The 22,807-nt window shown below is 32.7% G+C and overlaps 2 protein-coding genes and 1 long non-coding RNA gene across 5 annotated transcripts in view; 2 read left to right on the top strand and 1 right to left on the bottom strand.

The window, feature by feature from the left end:
- The window catches only part of LOC113713035 (uncharacterized), a 30,304-nt gene extending 29,531 nt beyond the window's left edge, over positions 1-773 (bottom strand). For all 3 annotated transcript variants that reach the window (XR_011822159.1, XR_011822160.1, XR_011822161.1), the window contains exons 1-2: positions 647-773; positions 336-486 (exon numbers count right to left, since the gene is read on the bottom strand). This is a non-coding gene — a long non-coding RNA (uncharacterized lncRNA). The remainder of the gene's footprint in view (positions 1-335; positions 487-646) is intronic.
- An 8,126-nt stretch (positions 774-8,899) lies between these two features.
- On the top strand, positions 8,900-11,512 carry LOC113711133 (dammarenediol 12-hydroxylase-like). The gene is made up of 3 exons (XM_027234304.2): positions 8,900-9,952; positions 10,788-10,975; positions 11,064-11,512. The coding sequence occupies exons 1-3, from the start codon at positions 8,974-8,976 to the stop codon at positions 11,361-11,363; spliced, it is 1,467 nt and encodes a 488-aa protein (XP_027090105.1). The 5' UTR covers positions 8,900-8,973; the 3' UTR covers positions 11,364-11,512.
- Positions 11,513-13,144: 1,632 nt separating this feature from the next.
- LOC113712011 (dammarenediol 12-hydroxylase-like) lies at positions 13,145-16,381 on the top strand. Its single transcript, XM_027235287.2, has 3 exons — positions 13,145-14,611; positions 15,135-15,322; positions 15,411-16,381. Exons 1-3 carry the CDS (start codon positions 13,636-13,638, stop codon positions 15,708-15,710), a joined length of 1,464 nt encoding a protein of 487 aa, XP_027091088.1. The 5' UTR covers positions 13,145-13,635; the 3' UTR covers positions 15,711-16,381.
- The last annotated feature ends 6,426 nt before the right edge of the window (positions 16,382-22,807 follow it).

The raw sequence follows: 22,807 nt of genomic DNA, 5'->3' as shown, positions 1-22,807 counted from the left end.
CGCTTGCAATAGTGTTATCTATAAGAGTCATTGTCCAGTTCATTATCTTTATGCTGAAAACCAACGTCAGAATCTTACCAGAAACAGCAAAAAAAGTGAAATACTTTTACATGTACCCTCCAACTTTTCACTCCATTAAGAGTTAAGACACTACTAAATGCCATAGAAAAATACACGCCTGCTACTCTGCAGCGTTAATGCGTCGTCTAACATGCGTACACTGCTTTACTTTATATGTAGATGGATAGATAAAATAGGAGTAGTAATAATTCACTAATTCGTAAACAACTAACGAAAACGTTTAATTGCCTTTCCAAACTAATTCGTCCAATCACCTTTTCCAAGGGGTTTTGGGCGATGAACTGGCTCCTTCGGCTTTTCAATTACTACAACTGGGGGTTTTTTGGGCTCCTTAGGCGGCTCCACAGGTTTCTTGGGCTGCTTGATAATAATCCTAATATGTGACTCCACGATCTCTGAGTTCTCCTGTCCAAAAAAATTGAGCATCACCCCAAAAAAAAAAAAACCCTCAAATTCTTGTCCGTACAAAATAAAGCCACTAACTGAGCAAACACTAAAAAAGGGGGAAAAAAAAAGAGATGCAAAACAATAATGTCACGATCATTTAGCAAGAGAATTGGCTTACCTTCTCAGCCATGGTTGATGAGGGAGGCAGTCAGTGACGATTGGTGGATCTGATCAAGAAATGGGAAATTTTTTCTTTCCTTTTGGGGGTTTTGTGGGGTGGGTGGGGAAGGCAGAGTGGGGAAGTGGGGAAAAGGACGTAGGCAGGCGGCAATATACTGATAAATGGCTGAATTAGACAGTAGGCATTACTCCCATGAGAAAAATGCAGTTTTGGTACCTAAACTTTGACGCACAAGCAGTTTTAGTTCCCAAATTTTGGACGAAAACAAATTTGGTACCCGAACTTTCAAATTTTGAGCACATTAAATACCCTTGACGATTTTTTCCCAAATTGTTACCGGAAACATCCATGTGACTGTCAGGTGTCCGGCGAAAATGGAAAAAAAAAGGTCAAAATGCAGTTTTGGTACCTAAACTTTGACGCATGAGCGGTTTTAGTCCCCAAAATTTGGACAAAAACAAATTTGGTACTTGAACTTTCAAATTTTGAGTACATTAAGTACCCTTGATGATTTTTTTCCAAATTGTTACCAAAAAAATCTATATGACAGTCACGTGTCAAGCCATAATTGTATTTAAAAAAAGGCCAAAAAATGTCAAATACCATTATAATACTAAGTATGAAATTTAAGGACTAATAGCGTAATAAAGAAAAAATCCAAGGGCTAAATAACATCACATAAGTCAACAAAACCCAAGAACCGATACAAATGAGCTCCAATTCTAGTACATTAATCTAAGAATCAAGTCACAAAATTTGTCTGGAATTGGAGCTCATTTGTATCAGTTCTTGGGTTTTGTTGACTCATGTGTTGTTATTTAGTCCTTGAATTTTTTCTTTATTACGCTATTAGTCCTTAAATTTAATACTTAGTATTATAATGGCATTTGACATTTTTTGGGCCTTTTTTTATACAATTGTGGCCGGACACGTGACTGTCATATGGCTTTTTTCGATAATAATTTGAGAAAAAATCATCAAGGGTATTTAATGTGTTCAAAATTTGAAAGTTCGAGTACCAAATTTGTTTTCGTCAAAAATTTGGGGATTAAAACCGCTTGTGCGTCAAAGTTTAGGTACCAAAACTGCATTTTTGGCCTTTTTTAATTCCATTTCGGCCGGACATGTGACTATCACATGGCTTTTTCCGGTAATAATTTGGAAAAAAATCGTCAAGGGTACTTAATGTGCTCAAAATTTGAAAGTTCGGGTACCAAATTTGTTTTCGTCCAAAATTTGGGGACTAAAACCGCTCGTGCGTCAAAGTTTCGGTACCAAAACTGCATTTTTCTCTTACTCCCATCATTGACATATTCCCAATTCCCACAAAAGCACGGCTCTAGTCATTACGTAAGGTCCAAGGGTAACGAAGGTGTTTCCAGGGGAAATTTCAGGAGGATTCTAACAATTTCACTTAGCTCCCCTAAAATTTAAAAAATTACACATACATTCTTTGATTTGATAATTTTAGTAACAAAACCTAAAATAATATTGAATTGGGCAAATTTTTAAATAAATACCCAAAAATATCCTTGTGTAATGAGTTTTAATTTACTTCCCTATAGAATTATAAGATTATCTAATGTAATTATAAGGAAAAGGTACCGAATTTTTCATGTTCATACCTACTATTTGATAAACAATTATAATAATAATTTTATCACTATGATACGATATTTTTTATAGTATTTTATTATGGATTTAGATTTATAAGATAGAAAATAAAACGTTGAAATAATTGATTCAGAGTTTATGAATTTTTCGAGTAATGGGATTATCATAATTTAGTAGTGATTTTGAGCAATTTTTTTTGATTTATTGTTAATTTTAATAATAAAAAATAGAAAACAAAGATTAGTAAAAAAAATATTGGATTACGTATAAAGTTAACTCATCAAAAAAATCACTAGTTCGCTATTTAGTTACAATAAAAACTAGAGATAATAGTGGTAGTTCTATAGTTTTATTGACAAAAAATTACAATAAAAAGGAATAAGAAGGAAAAAGAATGAAAAAATAATTTTAAAGTCATTCTAAGTATAAGCATACCAAACAAGGGAATTTCATTAAAATATTTAAGGGTAGTATTATCATTTTAAATAACAAGGGAAGTATATGTAATTTTTCAAACTTTAGAGGAGCTCAGTAAAATTATCAGAAATCTTAGGGAGGTTTCTAAAATTATCCCCATTTTCTACAAACAAGTAGTTTGATTTAGTGATGGAAATTATGAGCAAGTTTATCCATGCATCGCCCCATGGTGCTATCACAATTAATGTTTTTGATTTTTTGGGGTGTGGCATCAATCTTCGACTTACTTGTAACTCCTCAATGTTAATATTATTATTATTATTATTTTAAGGATAATTTTTTTATACATTATCAATGTATAGTTTTTTCTACACTAATAAATTTAAATCATATCACATAATATAAATTCTAATCAGATATATATGAAATATATTCAAATTTGTTAGTTTTTTCGATGTATAAAATATTAATCCTTATTTTAAGTAAGCAGTTGTACTAGTCAGCCAGCTAGCTCCAAAGGTTTTTGCTTGTATGTTTCCTGATATGCTCCTAAAATTACAATTACCTTTACCGGCAGCCAAAAGAAAAAAAAAAAGGATATCATACAAAGCAAAAGCATGAAAGAAATCCAAAAGCAAATGACAAAGGCGGAGGAAAGACTCTTACAACACCGATCGTTTTCAGGTAGACACGTACCAAACTTGACAATCAAAACTAGAGAAAAATGCAGTTTTGGTACCCAAACTTAGGGTCTGTTTGATAACATAAAAAAGTGCTGAATCTGAATTTTTTTAGACATTCAGATGTTTTGAGTGTTTGATAAATAAAAATCTATTTACTGAATTTGTTAAGCAGTGCTAAACCTGTGTGTATTTTTTTCAGTACAAGAATTCTAACTGAATGCTTAATTCTGATAAGAATCAATAGAATTTACTTCAGCTATCTTATCTTATCTATCAAATCTATTATTGTTTGTTAATTATGTTCAAAATTCTTATCTAACTAGTTTTGTACCCGTTCGTTGAACGGGAATCGTCGAAAAATAATAAACTTTAGTCAATTTATAAAAATGTCGATATAAAATACATATTTTATGTATAATCTATTATAACTTGTCTTAAGTATATTACTATGTGTGCATTGTAATGTAAAGTATTCTTATAATATAAATTTGAACATCTAATTCAGTGAATAATAATTTAAAAATAGAAAAAATAACATTCAACAATACCATAACATTCAAAAACTTGAAAATAAATAAAAAGTGCAATAAATAGTATCAAATAATATTCTACTATTCAGAAACTTGTTTTTGTTTTTTTCTGTTTGAACATTTTCCTCGATTTGTCCGTGAAAATCAGCATTTATTGATTTTCTATTATCACTGCACGATAGCAAAGTGGGATAACTAAGTATAAAAAAAATAAATAATTTATCGCATTCAAGTTTGTGTATAACAATACGTATAAAGATTATAATTAAGTAAACGGCCAGAGTCTTTTAATTAACTAATGAATTTGCAGATATATCTAATAGAGATATTTATGTCTCTTGTATTTATATCGCATTACTTTCCAGTGCCTTTTGTTTTTGGTTGTTTTTCCTGAAGGCAAATTAACAAACATCGTAGTATATGATCACAAAAATCAATTAACAAACATGTTAGAAAAAATTTTACAAAAATAACGATGAAAGTACTTGTTTAAATCCTATGTCTTCATACAAAACAAATAGAAAATAAAACAAAAAAAACAAAATTCAAGATATGTTACTAAGCTCTTACAATTGAAGATCAACATGCCTTTTATATATATATATATATATATATATATATATTGAAAGAAGATGTACCTGATAATCAAGAGGAGTGGAAACCCAAAATCGATGCTTTAATATGCCAACCGTTTGCACAGGAAATACCTAACCATGAATTTGATGCTTGAAATCAATATATTAGAGGCTATATGTAGTGTAGACATAGGAAATAAGAATTGATAAGAATACAAAGAGATATTGATAAGAATATTAAAAGTATGTTTATCTTAATTTAAGTTGCTTAAAATACATAACTTTGGGTAGGAAATAAAAATCCTATAATATTAAGAATTCTTATAGGAAATAAAATCATAAACGTCCAAATAACTTTGGGTAGGAAATAAGATCTTATGTGACCCGTACTATGCACGTATATAAACCTGTACTTAATAAATTTACAAATGCGTTATCAAGATAGATTTTACCGACCTTAAAAGACCACCTCCACTATATCGAATCCTTTAAGTGCATGGACTCCTATGGTGTGGGTCCACACACGAAATACACCCCACCATCTTGTATTGTGATTAAGGAATTATTAGCAGAAATATATTAAAAAAAAAGACGGGCGGAGGACACTACGGACGGAGGCCTTTCTCTTGGATTGGAGGACACTACGGACAGAGGGTCGGGTAGGGGCCGTCGGGGTGCAAAACTTTAACAAATATCTAATGTTTTGTCTCATCTTTCTTTAGCTATGATAATGGGATTTTATTTCTTTGGTTGATGACACTCCATTTTCTTTATGGACTTTTCCAGAATTTTTCAATCAGATGAAGTGCCATTTCTCTTTGTACAACAATTATGCATGGGGACTGTGAGTCTTGTAAAAACTTTCTCGGGCTAATTTTCTTTAATTTCCATGTCTAGATTGTTTGTATGTTGTTCTATATATGGGTAGATTATCTTAAAATAAAAAAGATCTATGATAAAGTTGTTAAAAAAAAAGAATAGGACACTATAAAAAATATATATTATCATTTATTCCTATATATAGATTTATGTCTCTTTTATTTATATCGCATTACTTTCCAATTTCTTTTTTGGGTAGGAAATAAGAATCATATAATATTAAGAATTTTTATAGAAAATAAGAATTGATATATATATCCAAACAAAAAAGGAGCAAGCCATGTAGAAAACTACTTGCTGTTTCGTTAAGCCCCGTAGGAAAGAGAAAATATGAAGGGATAAGTATGAGAATACGATTTTATTATATATATATATATATACGATTAAACAACATAATATTTTCAATCTAACAATTTTTAGTTTCTCTTTTCTCCTTTTTTAATGACTTTTACATATTCTCCATACTCCTCATATAATATATTTCATATTTTATATTAATTTGATTTAAAAATAAATATTATCATTTTCATACCTAACAATTTTAAACTAATTAAATCATAGATTCTATTTTTGAATGAACGGATATAAGAGCAAAATTGTCAAATTAAATTTATTAAGCATTCAGCTATAAATATTTATCAAACAGTATAAATAGATTTAGTATTAAAATTCAGACATTCATATATTTTTTTCAGTGCTTAAAATTCAGCAAATTAATTGTTTCAGTATTCAGATTTCAGACTTCAGAATTCAGATTCAGTTTTATCAAACGGAACCTTAGACAGATGAGCAGTTTTAGTCTCCAACTTTCGGAGGAAAAAAAATCTGGTATCCAAACTATTAATTTTTTAGCACATTTAATATCCTTGACGATTTTTTCCCAAATTGATACCAGAAAGAGTCACATGATAGTTACATGACCAACAACTATTATATAAAAAAATGCCAAAAAAATGTAAAATATCCTTTTAATAAAAATATTAGTTCTTAAACTTAGTATTTAGTGTCGCAAGGATATTTTACTTGATAAAATTATTAGTTCTTAAACTTAGTACTTAGTGTAAGAAAATAATTTTCGTGATAGTTAGCGTCAGAAGGAAATTTTATATTTTTTTGGTATTTTTTTATATAATAATTGCTGGACATATGACTATCACGTGACTTTTTCTAGTAGCAATTTGGGAAAAATTCGTCAAGGGTACTAAATTTGCTCAATAGTTGAAAGATTGGGTACCAAATTTATTTTTGTCCAAAATTTGGGAACTAAAACTACCATCTGTCTAGTTTGAATACCAAAACTGCATTTTTTCCAACAAGACTATAACCAATAATGATAGCTGCTTGCTTATAGCTGTGGATTTTTTTGTGAGTAGGGACTACTTTTAAAGTTCTCTTTGCAATCAAATTCTAAATTTGAATCATAGTTGGGACGTAAAGGAATTAGAATAGAGTGGAAAGGTCAAATATATATATAGCTACTCTCTTAAAAGGAAAAACAAAAAATATCTTTTGGTTATTATGTACTAAAAGATTACAAATATTGTGAGCAAAATTGAACAAGTAGCTTTTCAAGACTATTTACCACAAATACTTTCATGAACCTTTTTTGTTTCTCTTTTTTTTTTTGGGGGGGGGGGGGCGCGGGGAGAGGGGCCAAAAATCGAATAATTGATAGAGCAGTGGTGGGAACCCTCCTAATTAACTGCAGCTGTTCCATGGTCACCAATTCAAAAACATTAGGTACGCCTTGTTAGCATGCATGGTAGTACTGTACAGAGGCTGACGCTGATGGTCAATTATTCAGTCACGAAGACATTGCCAGCGATATGGTAGGCATACTACAAACTGGATACGCATCCTTACAAGAAACGATTACCCTGGAGATGCAGAATCCTTTCGAGTTTCCTCTTGTGCTGTTCTAAAATGTAAACCTTTTCTGCTTTTTTTTTTTATATAATTGTCAATAATTTCTTTGGAGATAATATAGTGAATTTAATCATCAATTTAACCTGTTGTTTTCTCATTAACTGTTTATAGCCTATTGTCTTCTTATTAATCATGATTTTCTTCTAAACCAATATGTATATAAAAGATAGTTAAATTTAATTATCACACTTAGCAATATAATAATTGGAGATAATTTTAACGCATACAATAATTAATTGGAGATGAGGAAAATAATTGGTGAATATAGTTGTAAACGGGCAGTTTTAATTTTAATTATAAAAAATTTTTAGATTTAATTTATTGAAAAACTTTTCATTTTTCTTATTAGTTTCATAATTGAAATGCAATAACTCTAATTAAAAGAGATCAGGATAATTTAAGTATAATAAAAACTAAGATCAAAATATGCTTACACACTTACACTACCTATCGCCAAAACTCATTCTACTTCTTTTTAATGTGTTAATAAGTTCCACATCTAAAACCCAAAGATACAGAAACCACAATTAATTGGCTGCCGTCCAATACTGAATTGGTCAACGGTACTTACATATTTTAAGACAAGAAGAATGCCTTATGCTTAGTCTAACCATTATGTAGGAGTCTTATATTTGAAGTCTGCCATCCCAAAATCTTTAATGCACAGATAATTAAAGTAAAGACTATGACACAATTCAATGAAACAATAGTCAAATTGACTTGATTACCAACTTGATCCAATGAAATTAAAGATTCTTTACGGTCACGGTTGGGCATATATTTCAATTGTCTCTCATAAGTCTTGCTCATCAACCAAAGAGTTACTTTCTTGTGAATGTGGCAAATATACGTAGTTGTCAATGAGAAATGCCACTTCAAATTGTTTGACTTAGTTCCTTTCTGCAGATATTGATCTAATGTCTTGACAAAAAGTATCGTGCATGTATCTGAGCGAAGGAAGCAAGATTGTCTTATAGTTTAAATCATAGCCGCCGGTAGTCAAAAGATGAATTCAATTGCGCTAACGGATTTTCTGTGTCATTCTCTGTTTTATTTTTTATTATATTGCTATTTCTCCTTCATAAATATCATGTTTTAGTTCTTTTTTGTTTCTTTAAGATCCAATAACTATTAATTCAGTAATACACAAAATTTAACAAACTCAAAAAATCAAAATGCATAAAAAATGAGATTTTTTATGCATTTTCTGCTGTATTTTTTAATTTTCTATTATATATTGCTTTTTTGAAGCTGTAGTATTTATTTTTTACTGAATTAATAGTTATTGAATTATAAGGAAACAAAAAAGAACTAAAACATGATGTTTATGAAGGAGAAATAGCAATATAATAAAAATAGGACAGAGAATGACACAGAGTGTGGGACAGAAGATCCGTTGCGATTCAATTGCCTTATGGAGATTGATTTTTTCTTATGTTTTCTTGTTCATCAACGTGCTTCCATTGGTTATTTAATATCATCACTGATCTCACTGCAAACTACTAATACTCGAATTAGGACTAATCTTAGCAGAAACGGGGTTAAGGTCAACCAGCAATTATTTATTTATTTTGTTTTTTTATAGAATTTTGGAGACATGGTTAATATATAAGACCGCTATGGGAGATGGGCCTTGCTGCAGAATGCAAATTTTGCTGCATCATCTCCTATTCACATTAAGGTAGCAAATAACACTCACAATGATGGGATTATCATACAGTCTGTTGTTTCTTTTATTCCTCGTTCCTTTCGCATATCTGTGTTTTCCCAAGCTTTGGCTGAGGAAAAAGTTGGCCATTGCGAACAGCAATTCTTCTTGTCAAAACCAAAGGCTTCCACCAGGGAGAACAGGTTGGCCTTTACTAGGTGAAAGTCTGGAATACTTCACCAAAATTCGACAAGGTGTTCCTTACCAGTTTGTCAAAGATCGGATGAACAAGTATTCGTCCAAGGTTTTCAGGACATCATTGATTGGACAGCCCATGGTTATACTATGTAGTGCTGAGGGAAACAAATTTCTGTTTTCCAATGAAAGGAAATTGGTCCAGGTTTGGTGGCCGAGCACAATGGACAAGATTTTTCCCAAGTCTGATCATAGACCTAGCAGTGAACATTCAAATAGGTTAAGGAAACTGCTTCCATTCATTCTCAAGACAGATGTGCTTCGAGAATATGTTGGAATTATGGATGCTGTAATGAAGAAACATTTGCAGACAGAATGGAACTGTGAAGAAGTGAATGTGGGTGAAAAGGCAAAGAAGTACTTGTTAACATTGGCATGTAATATATTCTTAGGCCTTGATGATCCAGAGAAAATTGACGAACTTGCGAAGGGTACAGAAGATGTAGGAACAGGTATTCATTCCATGCCATTTAATTTGCCAGGAACAGCTTTGAATCGTGCCATTAAAGCATCAAAGCTTATGCGTAAAGAGGTGGAAGCACTTATCAGACAAAGAAGAAGTGATGTTTCAGAGTATGGTCCATCTTCGGCAAAGGATTTCGTGTCACACATGGTTTTGGCAAGAGATGATAATGGTCAACTCTTCAGTGATGGAGATATTGCTAGCCATTTAGTAGGTTTGGTGCAAGCCGGCTATACAACTATTCATAGCACTATCACAATTATCATGAAGTATCTTTCTGAGCTTCCTGACATATATACTTCTGTCTTAAAAGGTATGTTCAAGAACTAATTACTTAGTGCTTCAAATAGCCTGATCTGGATGTTCTATAATAACCAAACGATCAAAGGAAGAAACCTAATGTCAGCTAGAATGATGCTCAGTGGGAAGAATTATTGTCTTTGACCAGAAAGACAGTTGGATGAGTACCTAAATAGAGGAAATTACCTGACTAGCCAAGCATCCACAAATTTAGCGATCAGTTTGCTATGTTGTCTGATCATCCTGCAACACTGCTGTCGATAACAGAAAAAAGATAGAAAAAGGAAACTTAAATGGAATTTGACTTGGTTCTTGTTTATAATTGTTTAAATGGTAGATTCATGCTCTCTTTTGAACCATCAGTTTCATATTTGGGTGATTCCCTACAGTCAGGAGTTGTAACTAGAAGCACGAGGGTATTACTACTTTATTTCTGTCAGCACAACTGCTTCAGGTATAACTTGATTCGTTTCAAGCATTTATGGATGAGCAGATAATATATACTACTAATAGAATAGATATATACTTCAAATATAGTTTTCTATCAGAACATTCTGCTTCAGATATAGCTTGATGATGTCAAGTATCAATGGATGAACGTAAGAGAGATAGTACTAATAGAATAGATACTTCAAACATTCCAGGGTTTGACTCAAATTTCTACCCTTTGCAGCATCCATTCCCCTTTTTCCCACAGGTTGGTAACGTGATGCGATGACAAGAAGTTAGCTTTATGCATATTATTATTGAGGAAGTAGCAAATGAACTTTTTTTTTTTTTTTTTGAATTCTGGATCTAGAACTAATCCAATTAGCATTCTCCATGTATATTGCATATACTCAATAAAGAACAAAAGGAGATCGCCATTATTAAGGAACAAAATGGTAGACTCAGTTGGGAGGATTTAAGGAAAATGAAGCATACTTGGGATGTAGCACTCGAAGTGTTGAGAATATATACACCAGGAACTGGAAGTTTTCGAGAGGCTATCACTGATTTTGTATTTGATGGATATACCATCCCGAGAGGCTCAAAGGTAAAACTCAATATTCGTCTCTCCTAATTCTTGATCTTAGTTCTTGGTTACAAAACGTTATATCAAAATGAGTGTGCTTTGCTTACAGATCCACTGGATTTTTGATGTAACACACAAAAACCCCGAGTACTTCCATGATCCTGAAAAGTTCGATCCATCACGGTTTCAAGGTGATGGCATGGCTCCATTTACATTTGTACCATTTGGAGGCGGAGCTCGTATGTGTCCTGGAAATGAGTATGCACGGGTATCAATACTCATTTTTCTGCATAATGTTGTGACTCACTTCAGATGGAAAAAGCTAATTCCTGATGAGGAAGTTTTGCATTATCCAGTTCCAAGGCCAGCTCAGGGACTTCCCATTCGCCTCTATCCTCACCAACCTTAGGCTGTTCTACTTCGTTTTCTTATAAAGTTTGCATGGATTGCCGTCTTTAACTTCATTTTGGCTCGCTTTTTCTATCTGTATGACTGTTGTTCAGATTTCTATCTTTCCTACATCAAGTTGAAGAATAAAAACTGTTTAGATCTTCCTTACTTTGTCAGTCCTTTTTTTTTTTTTTTTTTGTCGAAACGATACCTTTGTATTTCATTTTCAACTCTTTACAGTATTTGGACAAAGGTTCAAACAAAAGGACAGCAGTCCTACATATGTCAATGATGCATTAGCATCTAAGAGTGCGACTAACCCATTCTTCATCTACCCAAATGTTAAGAGCATGCATGCTCAGCTTAATACTATCTACTTTCCCCGAATTAGCAAAAGAGAAAGAGCACTGATGAAACAAATTACAAATGGACTGAATGTCCCCAATAAGAGTAGAAACCCGCCAATTGTTATATCTTGAATCCATTATAGATTCCACCAGTCTTCTGTTGTCCAGCTCTACTTTGATGTGCCTCCAGCCTTGGTTGGCAGCTTTTAGTAAAGCTAGTCTCACAGCTTCTGCTTGATCTTGTAATGGATCCCCCGACATTCTTTCTCTGAGTGCCCAGGCTGCTTGTACTTGACCAAAGTTATCAGTTGCTGTGATTCCTATTCCCACTATAGACTGACTTTGATCTTGTTGGGTATGAATCTTGAGTAGCATCCTCATGCCTCCTTCGTTCTGATGTTGATCAGTCCACTGTTGTACTTCTGTTTCCTGAGTGATCTTCCTTGGTTCCTTTCCTTTGTTAGCATCATCAAACTCCACCCATTCTTTTAGAGCCTTCTCAAACTCTCTTTCCTTTTGGTTAAATTCTCTATCATTCCTAGCTTTCCAAATCTGCCAGAGGATGTTGATGGTTGCATTCACCTGATCTGCATCTCCTCTGCTTTCCTGAGCTTCCAGAACTGCTGACCACCATTTCATGAAGCAACCTTGTAGATGATAGGATAGATGGGTGTGTTATTAATCCTTGTACTTCTTGTTAATTTACGTCAGTACTTAACAGTGGAAGTAACCTCAATTAACATCCAATAGCCCCCAAGAATAAGTCAACTTCACTCTTCTAATTTTATTTTCTTAAAGTGTTCTTTAAGATGAATCTTGCCTAGCTAACAGTGTGCAAGGAACCTCATCCAATACGTAGATGGAAGTAAGGCTAATTAATCATTGCAGAGAAAAGTGTAACACCTTATATACAAGGGTTGATCCAAATAACTTTTAAGCAGAACTACGGGTTCAAAATGATTAATCTAAGTTATGCCCTTGTAAAATTCGTCCAATCTTTACACTCTCTTATGTAGTCAAAATCATAACATACGAGTAGCTGACATGTTTGCTCTATATCAACTGTAACACTTTAGACCTGAGAATCGATCCAAATAACTTTTGAGCAGAGCCATGAGCTTAAAAATTAATTATCCAAGTTACTAAGTAGCCATGGGTTTAAATTTTTATACAATTCCTTTGCTAGCCACATTTTCGGTGTGAGACTAGGTCCTCACACAAAGAGTACAAAAATATTGGTCAACAAGCTTTTTTTTTATTACTTTTTCAGATCTTGAGATCATCAAGATGTTGCTAGCCATGTGGAGAGTGCACATCTAAAACTTATAAATCTATTATTTAATTTCTCCACATCTCGGAAATTAGAGCCTTTGATGAAACAAATATAGTCACTGTAATAACACAACGTCTGGTTTTGTTCATTTTCTTGGTTCTTCTCAAATGCAACAGGCTACTCTTTTTTTTTTTTTTTTGACACAGGGGTGTCCGGAACCATTGGGTCCGACTAATTCCCTGTGTCTGTGAGAGCCCCGCCCCAAGGTTCACAGCGCGTTAGCTCTCCCGGGGGTCGATCCAGTGACCTGCCCCTAAAGAGGGGACTACGGAAACCAGTCGATCTGCCCGGGGGGCTGCAACAGGCTACTTGAGTGGACTGATTTGAAGTTCAAAAACAGAACAACATCTTTCAAATCTCCAGTTATCTATTTTGACTTCACTGATTTGAAACCTCCAGTGATATGTTCATCTACAAGTTAGCTGGAACCACCATGAATGCAGCTAGGATCTTTCTTCGTTTCCAAGATTTATCATACAAGGGTTTTAATCTGCAGTGAGAAACTTCATTCCAGGTCTTAGAGAGGTTCTTTTCTTTCCCTCTTCTTTGATGATCTAATATACGTTTCTCATCTTGGAGAACAAAGAATCAGCAAGTATCCTATCAAGGCAATGGAATTATCACAGATTTTTTTGCTTATTTTGTCGCTGGTTCTTTTTGTATATCTGTATATTTGTAACCTCAGTCTGAGAGATAAATCTCTTGTTGCAATCGGCAAATTTGCTTTTAAAAACCCAAGGCTTCCACCAGGCAGAACAGGCTGGCCTCTTGTAGGTGAAACTTTGGAGTATTTCTCCAAAATTCAACAGGGTGTCCTTGAAAAGTTTGTAACAGAGCGGAGGAACAAGTACTCCTCCAAGATTTTCAGGACATCATTGATAGGTTACCCCATGGCTATCTTATGTGATGCTGAGGGAAACAAATTTCTGTTCTCTAATGAGAATAAATTTGTCAAGCATTGGTGGCCAAGCACAATTGACAAGCTCTTTCCCAAGTCAAATAATAAGCCTAACACTGAGCACACAAAAGCGTTGCATAAACTCCTGACTTTCATTCTCAAGAAAGATGTTTTACGAGCATATGTTGGTGTCATGGATGCAATAATGAAGCAGCATTTGCAGATCTATGCCGAGTGCAAACTAGTGAAGATTGGTGATATGGCGAAAACGTACATATTCAAATTGGCATGCATTACATTCTTAGGCATCGACAATCAGGGAAAGATTGATGAGCTTGAAAAGGGTATAAAAGAGATAGCAACTGGTCTTCATTCAATGCCATTAAATTTTCCAGGAACAGCTTTGAATCGTGCCATCAAAACATCGAAGCTGATGCGGGAAGAGTTTGAGTCAATGATTAGGCAAAGAAAGGTTGATCTTTCGGTGCATAGTTCATCTTCAGCAAAGGACTTCGTGTCACACATGCTTTTAGCAACAGATGATGGTGGCCAGTTTTACAGCGAAGCCGACATAGCTTGCATTTTAGTAGGTTTATTGCAAGGTTCCTACACAACCGTTCACAACACAATTACTAACATCATGATGTATCTTACAGAGTTTTCTGATGTTTATAACTCGGTCCTAAGAGGTAAGACTAATATAGCTGTTTATGTGTTTAATCTGGTCATGTTTTGAATGTGTTCATAATAGTAATTAGTTGGTAGAGCAGGCAATCAATGGTAGAATGGCAATCAATAATATACCTGATTTGCATTAATTCAACTGAAATAAATGATTTAATAGAAGTAGAATGGCAATCAATGGTAGCTCAGACATTTAAAAAACCAATAGAACCAGAGATACAGGCGTAATAGAGATAAAGATACATTACCCCAGAAGCATCTTGGTTCCAGTTTAGAATTGTTGTTGGTAATTTTCCAAAATCAAGACTTATACTACTAGATGCAAGATAAGCAACGGTAGTCAGCATAGGCAAAGATGCCCCCTGCAAATGATGAAACATGTAGGCTAAAGTATATGGACATTATATTTACTATAGGAAGTAATTGAGAAACATTTTTTTTCTTTTCCTTCTTCCCAGTTTTAGAACTGATAGTCGTTAAGTCAGGTGCTTCCTACATTCTAATATTTCTTACATATTCTGGGGAAAGAGCAAAAAGAAATTGCAGATCTAAAGGAGCCAAATAACATATTATGTTGGGAGGATTTGAAGAAGATGAAGTATTCATGGCAAGTTGCATGCGAAGTTTTGAGACTAAAACCACCAGTACATGGGGCATTCAAAGAAGCTATCACTGACTTCAACTATGCAGGATATACAATTCCAAAAGGATGGAAGGTACATTCTGCTTCTGCGCTCCAAAATCTCAAGCATGGTACTTGATCAACAGAAATCTCAGACATGTCATTTTGTTTCACTTCTGCAGATTCATTGGATCGCACACGCCACACACAAAAACCCTGAATACTTTCCTGACCCTGATAAGTTTGATCCATCAAGATTTCAAGGTGATGGTCCAGCTTCTTACAGTTTTGTCCCATTTGGGGGTGGAGCACATATGTGCCCTGGAACCGAGTATGCAAGACTTGCAATACTCATTTTTCTGCATAATGTGGTGAACAAGTATAGATGGGAAAAACAAATTCCTGATGAGAAAGTACTACATTATCCATACCCAAGACCGGCTCATGGACTTCCAGTTCACCTTTATCCTCACAAGCCTTAAATTGTCCGTAACTGTTCTTATTTGATTGTCCATTTCCTTTCTTCTCTTTCTTTTTTCTTTCCCTCTCGGCTCAGAAAGTGAGATGTAAAGGGCCAGTTGTTACCCCAAGAAGGCATTAACTACACTTAATTCTTGTCTTTTCTTGATCTGTAGGATGCATATCTAGCAACTAGCAACTAGCAACTCAATAGTCGTTACTTGTCAATCCACTGTCTCCTTTTGTACAATCATGAGTTTGACCCTTCAGCACAACCGTCAGCTTACGGAATAATTAAATGTTTTGTGAATGCTGATAAAAATTGGAAGTCAATTGGTTAGCAGGTGAGCTTTTGCAACCTGAATCATTGCCTCATGAACTTACAGAAGTTACAGGAGTACAACACTGGAACTCCCTCAAACCAGTGAAATATAATTTGAAAAATTGAACTTGCATTACTGTATGCTATGGTATAGTGACCTTGTGAAGTTTAAAAAATATTTGTATTTTTTATGGCAAATTAAGGAAGTGCTAGATTGAAGGTCCAATTCTCAAGCTCAATTCATCCAAAGTTGAGCAACATTTTCTCTGGGAATTGTGGACAAAATTAGCAGGAGCTGTACTCAAAATTATGATCCACTAGGAGCTCTATTCTGAATATACCAGTGCTCATGTAAAGTTCGTCTATGATAAATATGTATCCTATATCACGTTGGTAAGGGTTGTTATTCCTCTTTTTTTTTTCAAATTGATAAGTTCCTTGTTTTAAAAGAAGGATGCTACACCCAACTAAAAACAAACAAAAGAAGAGGAAAATGAAATATACATTTCTAGAGGAATTGGATAGAAAGCGTAGGTTCTTGATACAACTAAATCTTCAAATTTCTTATCCTTATACTATATAAGAATGAGTTTAGGGTAAAGATGTTCTTTGGATTTCAACCGTAAGGGTAGGGCTATTTTGGGAATGTAAGAGTTTGAAGTGCAATTGGAATATTGAATACAAGTCATTATAGCTAATTTAGTTTTGTTGTAATTACTTAGATGTCCTTTTAGACATTTAAAGCTAGGGGTGACAGATATCCGATTGAACATTGGGTATAACTAAATTTAGCTTGTGTTTTAGTGAAATAACATAAAAGCCCTTCTAATCATTTAATTGTATTAACATCCAAGTCTCTTAATTTCCTAAAGCATTTCTTATCAGTTATCTGCAAACTTATGATATATAGATATTAAGACACAATTAATGCCAATTAGTAGAGAAGTTTGCTTTCTTGGCCGTTACCCCCATTGTTCATATTCATTTCATTTACTTACAACTTTCTTTCACCACAATCATGTAGCTTATTAAATTTGGATATTGCTATATTAGCTACTCCTCTTCACCATTTTGCAACACCTTTCTTAATAAGTATTTTCTTTAGCCAATCTACTTTTTGCTTGTAAGAAATCTCAATAGGTATGTTTTTTTTAACCAATCTACTTTTTAGTTGTAAGAAATCTGTAATCTTGAAGGTTGTATGTGTGATAATTTTTTAGTAGTTTAATTCAATTGTCCATATTAGATAGGCATGATAGGGAGGAGATCACATTTGTTAATTATTATTTGTGGTTTAAAGTAAGTTTATCATTATAAATTTTCCCATATGCAGATTGCATCTACTTTTGTTGTTTTAACTATTAGTTATGATAATTTTCAAATTGTTTGTTATTTTATTGATGATTCCATTTAAGCAAATTTTTTCCTTCATTTGATTTGCCAATAGGTTTAACTATCTACTTAAAACTATTTGGCTGCAAATCTAAAGTATGTACTTCATTACTTTTAATTGTTTTCTTGAATTGAGTGGTCTAAGATGTTTTAGTACTTTATTTGACGTGGTTATTCCTCTAAATTAGCATTTTAGTTGTTGTATATCTTTGCAACTAGATCAAAAACTGATATTTAGTGATTGTAATCCCTATCCAGAAGGAGATGCTTTACTATATGTTCTAAATCATACAATAAATCATAATTGATGGATTGGTGAATGTGGAGATTTCATGATGATATGTCTTTGGAATCAATATAAATTCAAGAATTTGGCTTGCAAGAACCGAAATTCCACTAGCAATGATTTTCTTCAAATATGCTAATTGTTCAAATCTCACTTATATGACAAGATAATGTGGTGGATTGCCCTTATATTAAGATCAAATTCAAAATAAACAATAGATTTTAATATCCATAAAGTGCATAAGCATATATAAATAGGTCTTTTATTTTATTAGGTTAGATGCAAAATAGTTGATCGTATCTTATAATTTTGTTTCATTGCATATTAGTATATTTTTTAACTCAATATGTAACTTATGATTTTTCTATTTAACATCATATATTAAAATTGTCATACTTCAATTCTTATACTACAAAATACCAAATAATAATTATTAATCATATTTAATTATAAGCACTAAACTCCCACGCGTCGCATGGGCTTTTCCTCCTAGTTATAATACTAAGAAGGTGACAACGAACTAAACGAAACATGGTCTAATTGATAATATGCTTCACCTGTAATCAAGAGGTTTATGGGTTCGAGTCATCACATGAATAAGTGATGAACCATTATTGATCCTCTTAAACAAAATATGACACTAATGATGCGTTTGCTAAAATTGAAATCTAAAACCTGAAATCTGAAATATAAAGTTAGAATCCGTTAAGTGAATTAATTATTAAGTATTAAATCTGTTACATTTAAGAGTATATCATATTAAATGATAAGTGAATAATTTATCACCTATTTTTTGGAGCAAGTTGTGCCTAAAAAATTCAATGTTATTTAATTAATTCAAATATTATATTTTTTATTATCAAACGCATTTAAACATAGTAATATCTGAACTCATTAAATTTAAATATTAAATTAGATTATCAAACAGGTTTAGAGGTCTTTGGTCTTATTGGAAACAAACGTCACGCTTCAGTCTTCCAGGACAGGAAAGGCGTCTCCCACTCCAACGACATGGTTACTGTACAAGTAGGGAGGGTTTTCCTAATGCTTAAAGCGCGGTCCGACATTTAAATAGCAGACCACGCCATCGGGAGCTTTTCAGCAGCAGCAGAGAGTAGCTCAAATTCAGATTTGGAGTAATTTCAGAAACCATCCTTGAAATTTCTGACAATATCACTTAGCACTCCTGAGGTTTCAAAAATATCATTTGGTTCCCTTATTTTTAAATTTTTTAACATTTTAAACCCAATTCAAAATATACTATTCAAATACTCATTTTAAGAAAAAGAACATAGTTTCTTCCCTACCTCGCCCTTCAGTTGCCTCACTCTTACAAATCAAAAGGTATATTAATCAAAAGTTCAAAACAAAGACAAATTATGAAGATGTAATTATGATGGAATAAAATATAACAGTTGTGACTATAAGCAGAATTTTTTAAACTACAAAAAAAAAAAGAAAATTTTATTTATTATGTTTGCAAACTAGAAAAAGAAATTTTTTTTGGTCTTTTTTAGGGATCAATTATTTGGTGCTATAATAGGGGGTCGATAATTTTGATGGAAAGGTAGATTTTTTCTACTGAAATGTTGCAATTTAGGGGATTGATCATGATTTTAAAACTCTGATGTCGAGCCCACATTTATTTTTTGACATTCTAATTAGCTGCCTTTTAGTTTACCAAATAAAGAAATCTTTCCTTTATGTAAGCTGTTTTGAGTGAATCTAAGAAATTTTATAAATAATTTAGTATTTTCATATTTTTATCCATATCGATGGCATGGAAATTGAAAATAGGAAAAGTGTTTAAAATTGTATTTATAACTTATTTGAGATGGCTAAAAAAATTAAATTGTAATCCTCTCGAGATGCGAAAAGAAAAAGTTATTTCATTTATACTGTATTATGGATGATTTTTACGTGTTTTTATAAATTATTCATAAATTAAAATTTTTAATATCTTTTTGTCTAAATTATAAGATAAATTTTGTTAGTGGATCTCCCAACCCCAATAAAAACTTATAATTTTTCATTAAAGAAGTAAACTGGTATATTTTCAAATGTTCAGGGGATTTCAAATTGGTTTGTCATGACAATTAAGGAAAAATAACAAAAGGACAATTTTGGAATGAAATTATCTATACACACCAAAAACTATAGTTTTAGCATTATATTATGAATTGGGTTGGTAATGTTACAAAAGTTTGAAAATAAGGGAGACAAGTAATATTTTTGAAACTTGAGGAGTACTAGGTGATATAAGATACCTCAAGGGAGGTTTCTAAAATTATCCCTTTAGATTAGACCTTGCATTATTTTACGGATCATTCTACTCAGAAAAATTTCACAAAACAGATCTAGGAAAAGATCATAATGGCAAACTAAATTGAGTCAGTTGACCTTTTCGTTACCCTCTATATTATCCATCTTAGGCTGTTAGGCTTGTAGAAGTGAATTTTTGTTTTGACCAATCGTTGATTGTTGGGAAATAAAACTTTTGATCAATGTTTACCAATCTTTTCCTATCCCAGATTCTGAGTTGTAACTCCTAATCTTCTGCCAAGGATCATAACTGTCCTACTAGGCTTCGCAATCATATCATCATTTCTCAAATTCAAGTCTGTCAGGAATGTTCTCCCTTCCAAAGCTGATAACAGATTGTGCAGGGGGATGCCTGGTTTACAGAAGACTATGAGAGTTACTGGACATATGCCATAATGGAACACCAATCAATTCTCTAGAGTAAAAAAAGGGCTTGTTCTGTATAAAAATTAAAAGCTCAGAGAATCCTCTGTTGGTTCACTATAAATCTCTTTTGACTTGTGAACGTATGGATATTTCATCACTCACTATATTAAGGTGATTTCATTTGGAATCTACACCTGGTGATTAAACAAGCAAGTGCACAAAGGCCTACATAGTTCAATTCATTAACGTGGTAAACACAAAAGTTGCATGTAATTGGAGATTTCGTTGTCCTGTCAATATTCTTAAAATTGGCAATGCTTTGCTTAAGAACTTTTAGTCCAGTCACCAGTGCTTCATGCATGGCACTCTGGTTATAGCTCAGAAAGGCTTGGCTCTTACCTTTGCGTTTTCATTTTCTTGACTACCCAATTCCATTTAACTACAAAAATAACTCAATTTAAATTTGCCGAGCAAATTTCCTAGGTACCACTGAACTTTTTCAATAGTCAAAATGTGGTCACTCAATTATTAATAATATGTTTTTATCCACTGAACTATCAAAAATGTGAATTTTGGACCATTCCGTCTGATTTCACTGTTAATTCTATCAAATCTAAGGGTCTGCACAATTCAAGAGACATACTATTAAAAGTTGGGCAAATTATATTTTACCCCCCCTATAGTTTAGTATCATTTGTACATAACCCTCCTATGGTTTCAAAAACTATATATTAACCTCTCATGATTTGAATTAAAGTGTCAAAGTGACAGTAATGATTATTCGTAATAGAACCTTTTAAAATGTCGAAATTACCCTTGTTTAAAAATTAAAATGACTGAAGTGATCAAAATATATAAACATAATATACATGACATACTAACTTCGTATGGTTTTATGTTTTACCATATAACCCCCTTATGATTTTCAAAATATACACATAACCCCCTATGGTTAATAAATAATTTTCGACTTTACATAGGGGTATTTTTGATATTTTAGATGACTCCATTATGGATTATAAATTTCGTCACTTTGACACTTTAATCTAAATTATGAGGGGGTTATGTATAACTTTTGAAACTATAGGGGGGTTATGTACAAAAAATACTAAACTACAGGGGGATAAAGTACATGGCTTTATACATACTATTAGTTGTTGCACGCTAAATACTCCATGCTTATTCAAATTAAAATAGATTTATTTTAGTAATAACAAAAGATGCCTTTTCCTCACATTGCCTCCCTCAGCATTTAATTGGATCAATTGCACACCTGTGCTATTGCAATCTTTCCAATTAGGTATAACCGGATCCGAAGCCCCGTTTCTGGTTTAACTCATGTTCAATGCATGTGGTTTCATCAAGTGACCAAATCACTCCACAGTTTTCTAATTACAAAATTCTTTAATTACGTACTGTTGATGAAAAATTTTCTAAAACAATCTCCTAATACCCTATATTGCTAAAATTCCAATTCTTTTTTGCAACTTCAGAGTCTATTATCCTAGTTGAAATTTAATTTTATATATATAAATATTAGCTTACGACTTCAATTTTTGTATCTCTGCTAACACTGCAAAATGTATTGAAAAAAAAAGTTATTGTTTAGTACATTATACTTTATATTTTATTAGTTCAAAATTTTAACAATGATTGCAATTATCCAGAGATTTTGACTTATTTTATTAGTTTAAAAGTTTGTCGATACTTTATTGTGAAAATTACTATAGCATGGGGTAGTTTCCTCAGTTCAAGAACCATATTCCTTAACACATGCCAAATCCAATCTGACGTTGTGCAGTTCGATCCATTTGTACCAAATTGAAAAAATCGTGGGAGCACCGGGGATGGATTGGTTCAATTAAATATTTGAGGGAAAATGTGAGGAAGAGGCATTTTTGAAGGGGGTTTATTGGAATTAACCTAAAAGTTTGTAATGTAACCTTAAAAACATGAAGTGCCCAAGGGAACAGGTATTGTAGTTGATAGTACTGAAAAATTAATTACTAATAACTAGATCTTAGCCAAAACCCCAACAAAAAAATATATTAATTACTAATAATTAACATGGGATTAAGGTTGAGAAGATAATGACTCTTCCTAAATTAAATACTGTCTATACTTAATCTATGCTCAGATAAATAATGCTGAAACATAATCAATAACTAACATGGGATCATCCGTAATTAGGCATGAGATAGTTATTGCTTTAATTAACCTTAAATAAACAGCATCTATGAAAATTTCAAAAGTGGCACATTTAGCTAAAACAAAACTTGTTGCCCTCTGATATAACATATACTCCCTCCGTCCCATTTTGATAGTTTTGTTTTCCTTTTTCGTTTGTCCCAAATTGTAGTCCACTTTTTCAATTTAAAAATGTAGTTTTCTTTTAATTTTTCTAAAATACCCTTATTCAATGAAAGTTGTTA

This window comes from Coffea arabica, chromosome 10e (genome assembly GCF_036785885.1).
Source record: "Coffea arabica cultivar ET-39 chromosome 10e, Coffea Arabica ET-39 HiFi, whole genome shotgun sequence".
NCBI classification, from domain to species: domain Eukaryota; kingdom Viridiplantae; phylum Streptophyta; class Magnoliopsida; order Gentianales; family Rubiaceae; genus Coffea; species Coffea arabica.
Note: the sequence above shows the minus strand (reverse complement) of the source record. Positions and strands in the feature narration are given on the sequence as shown.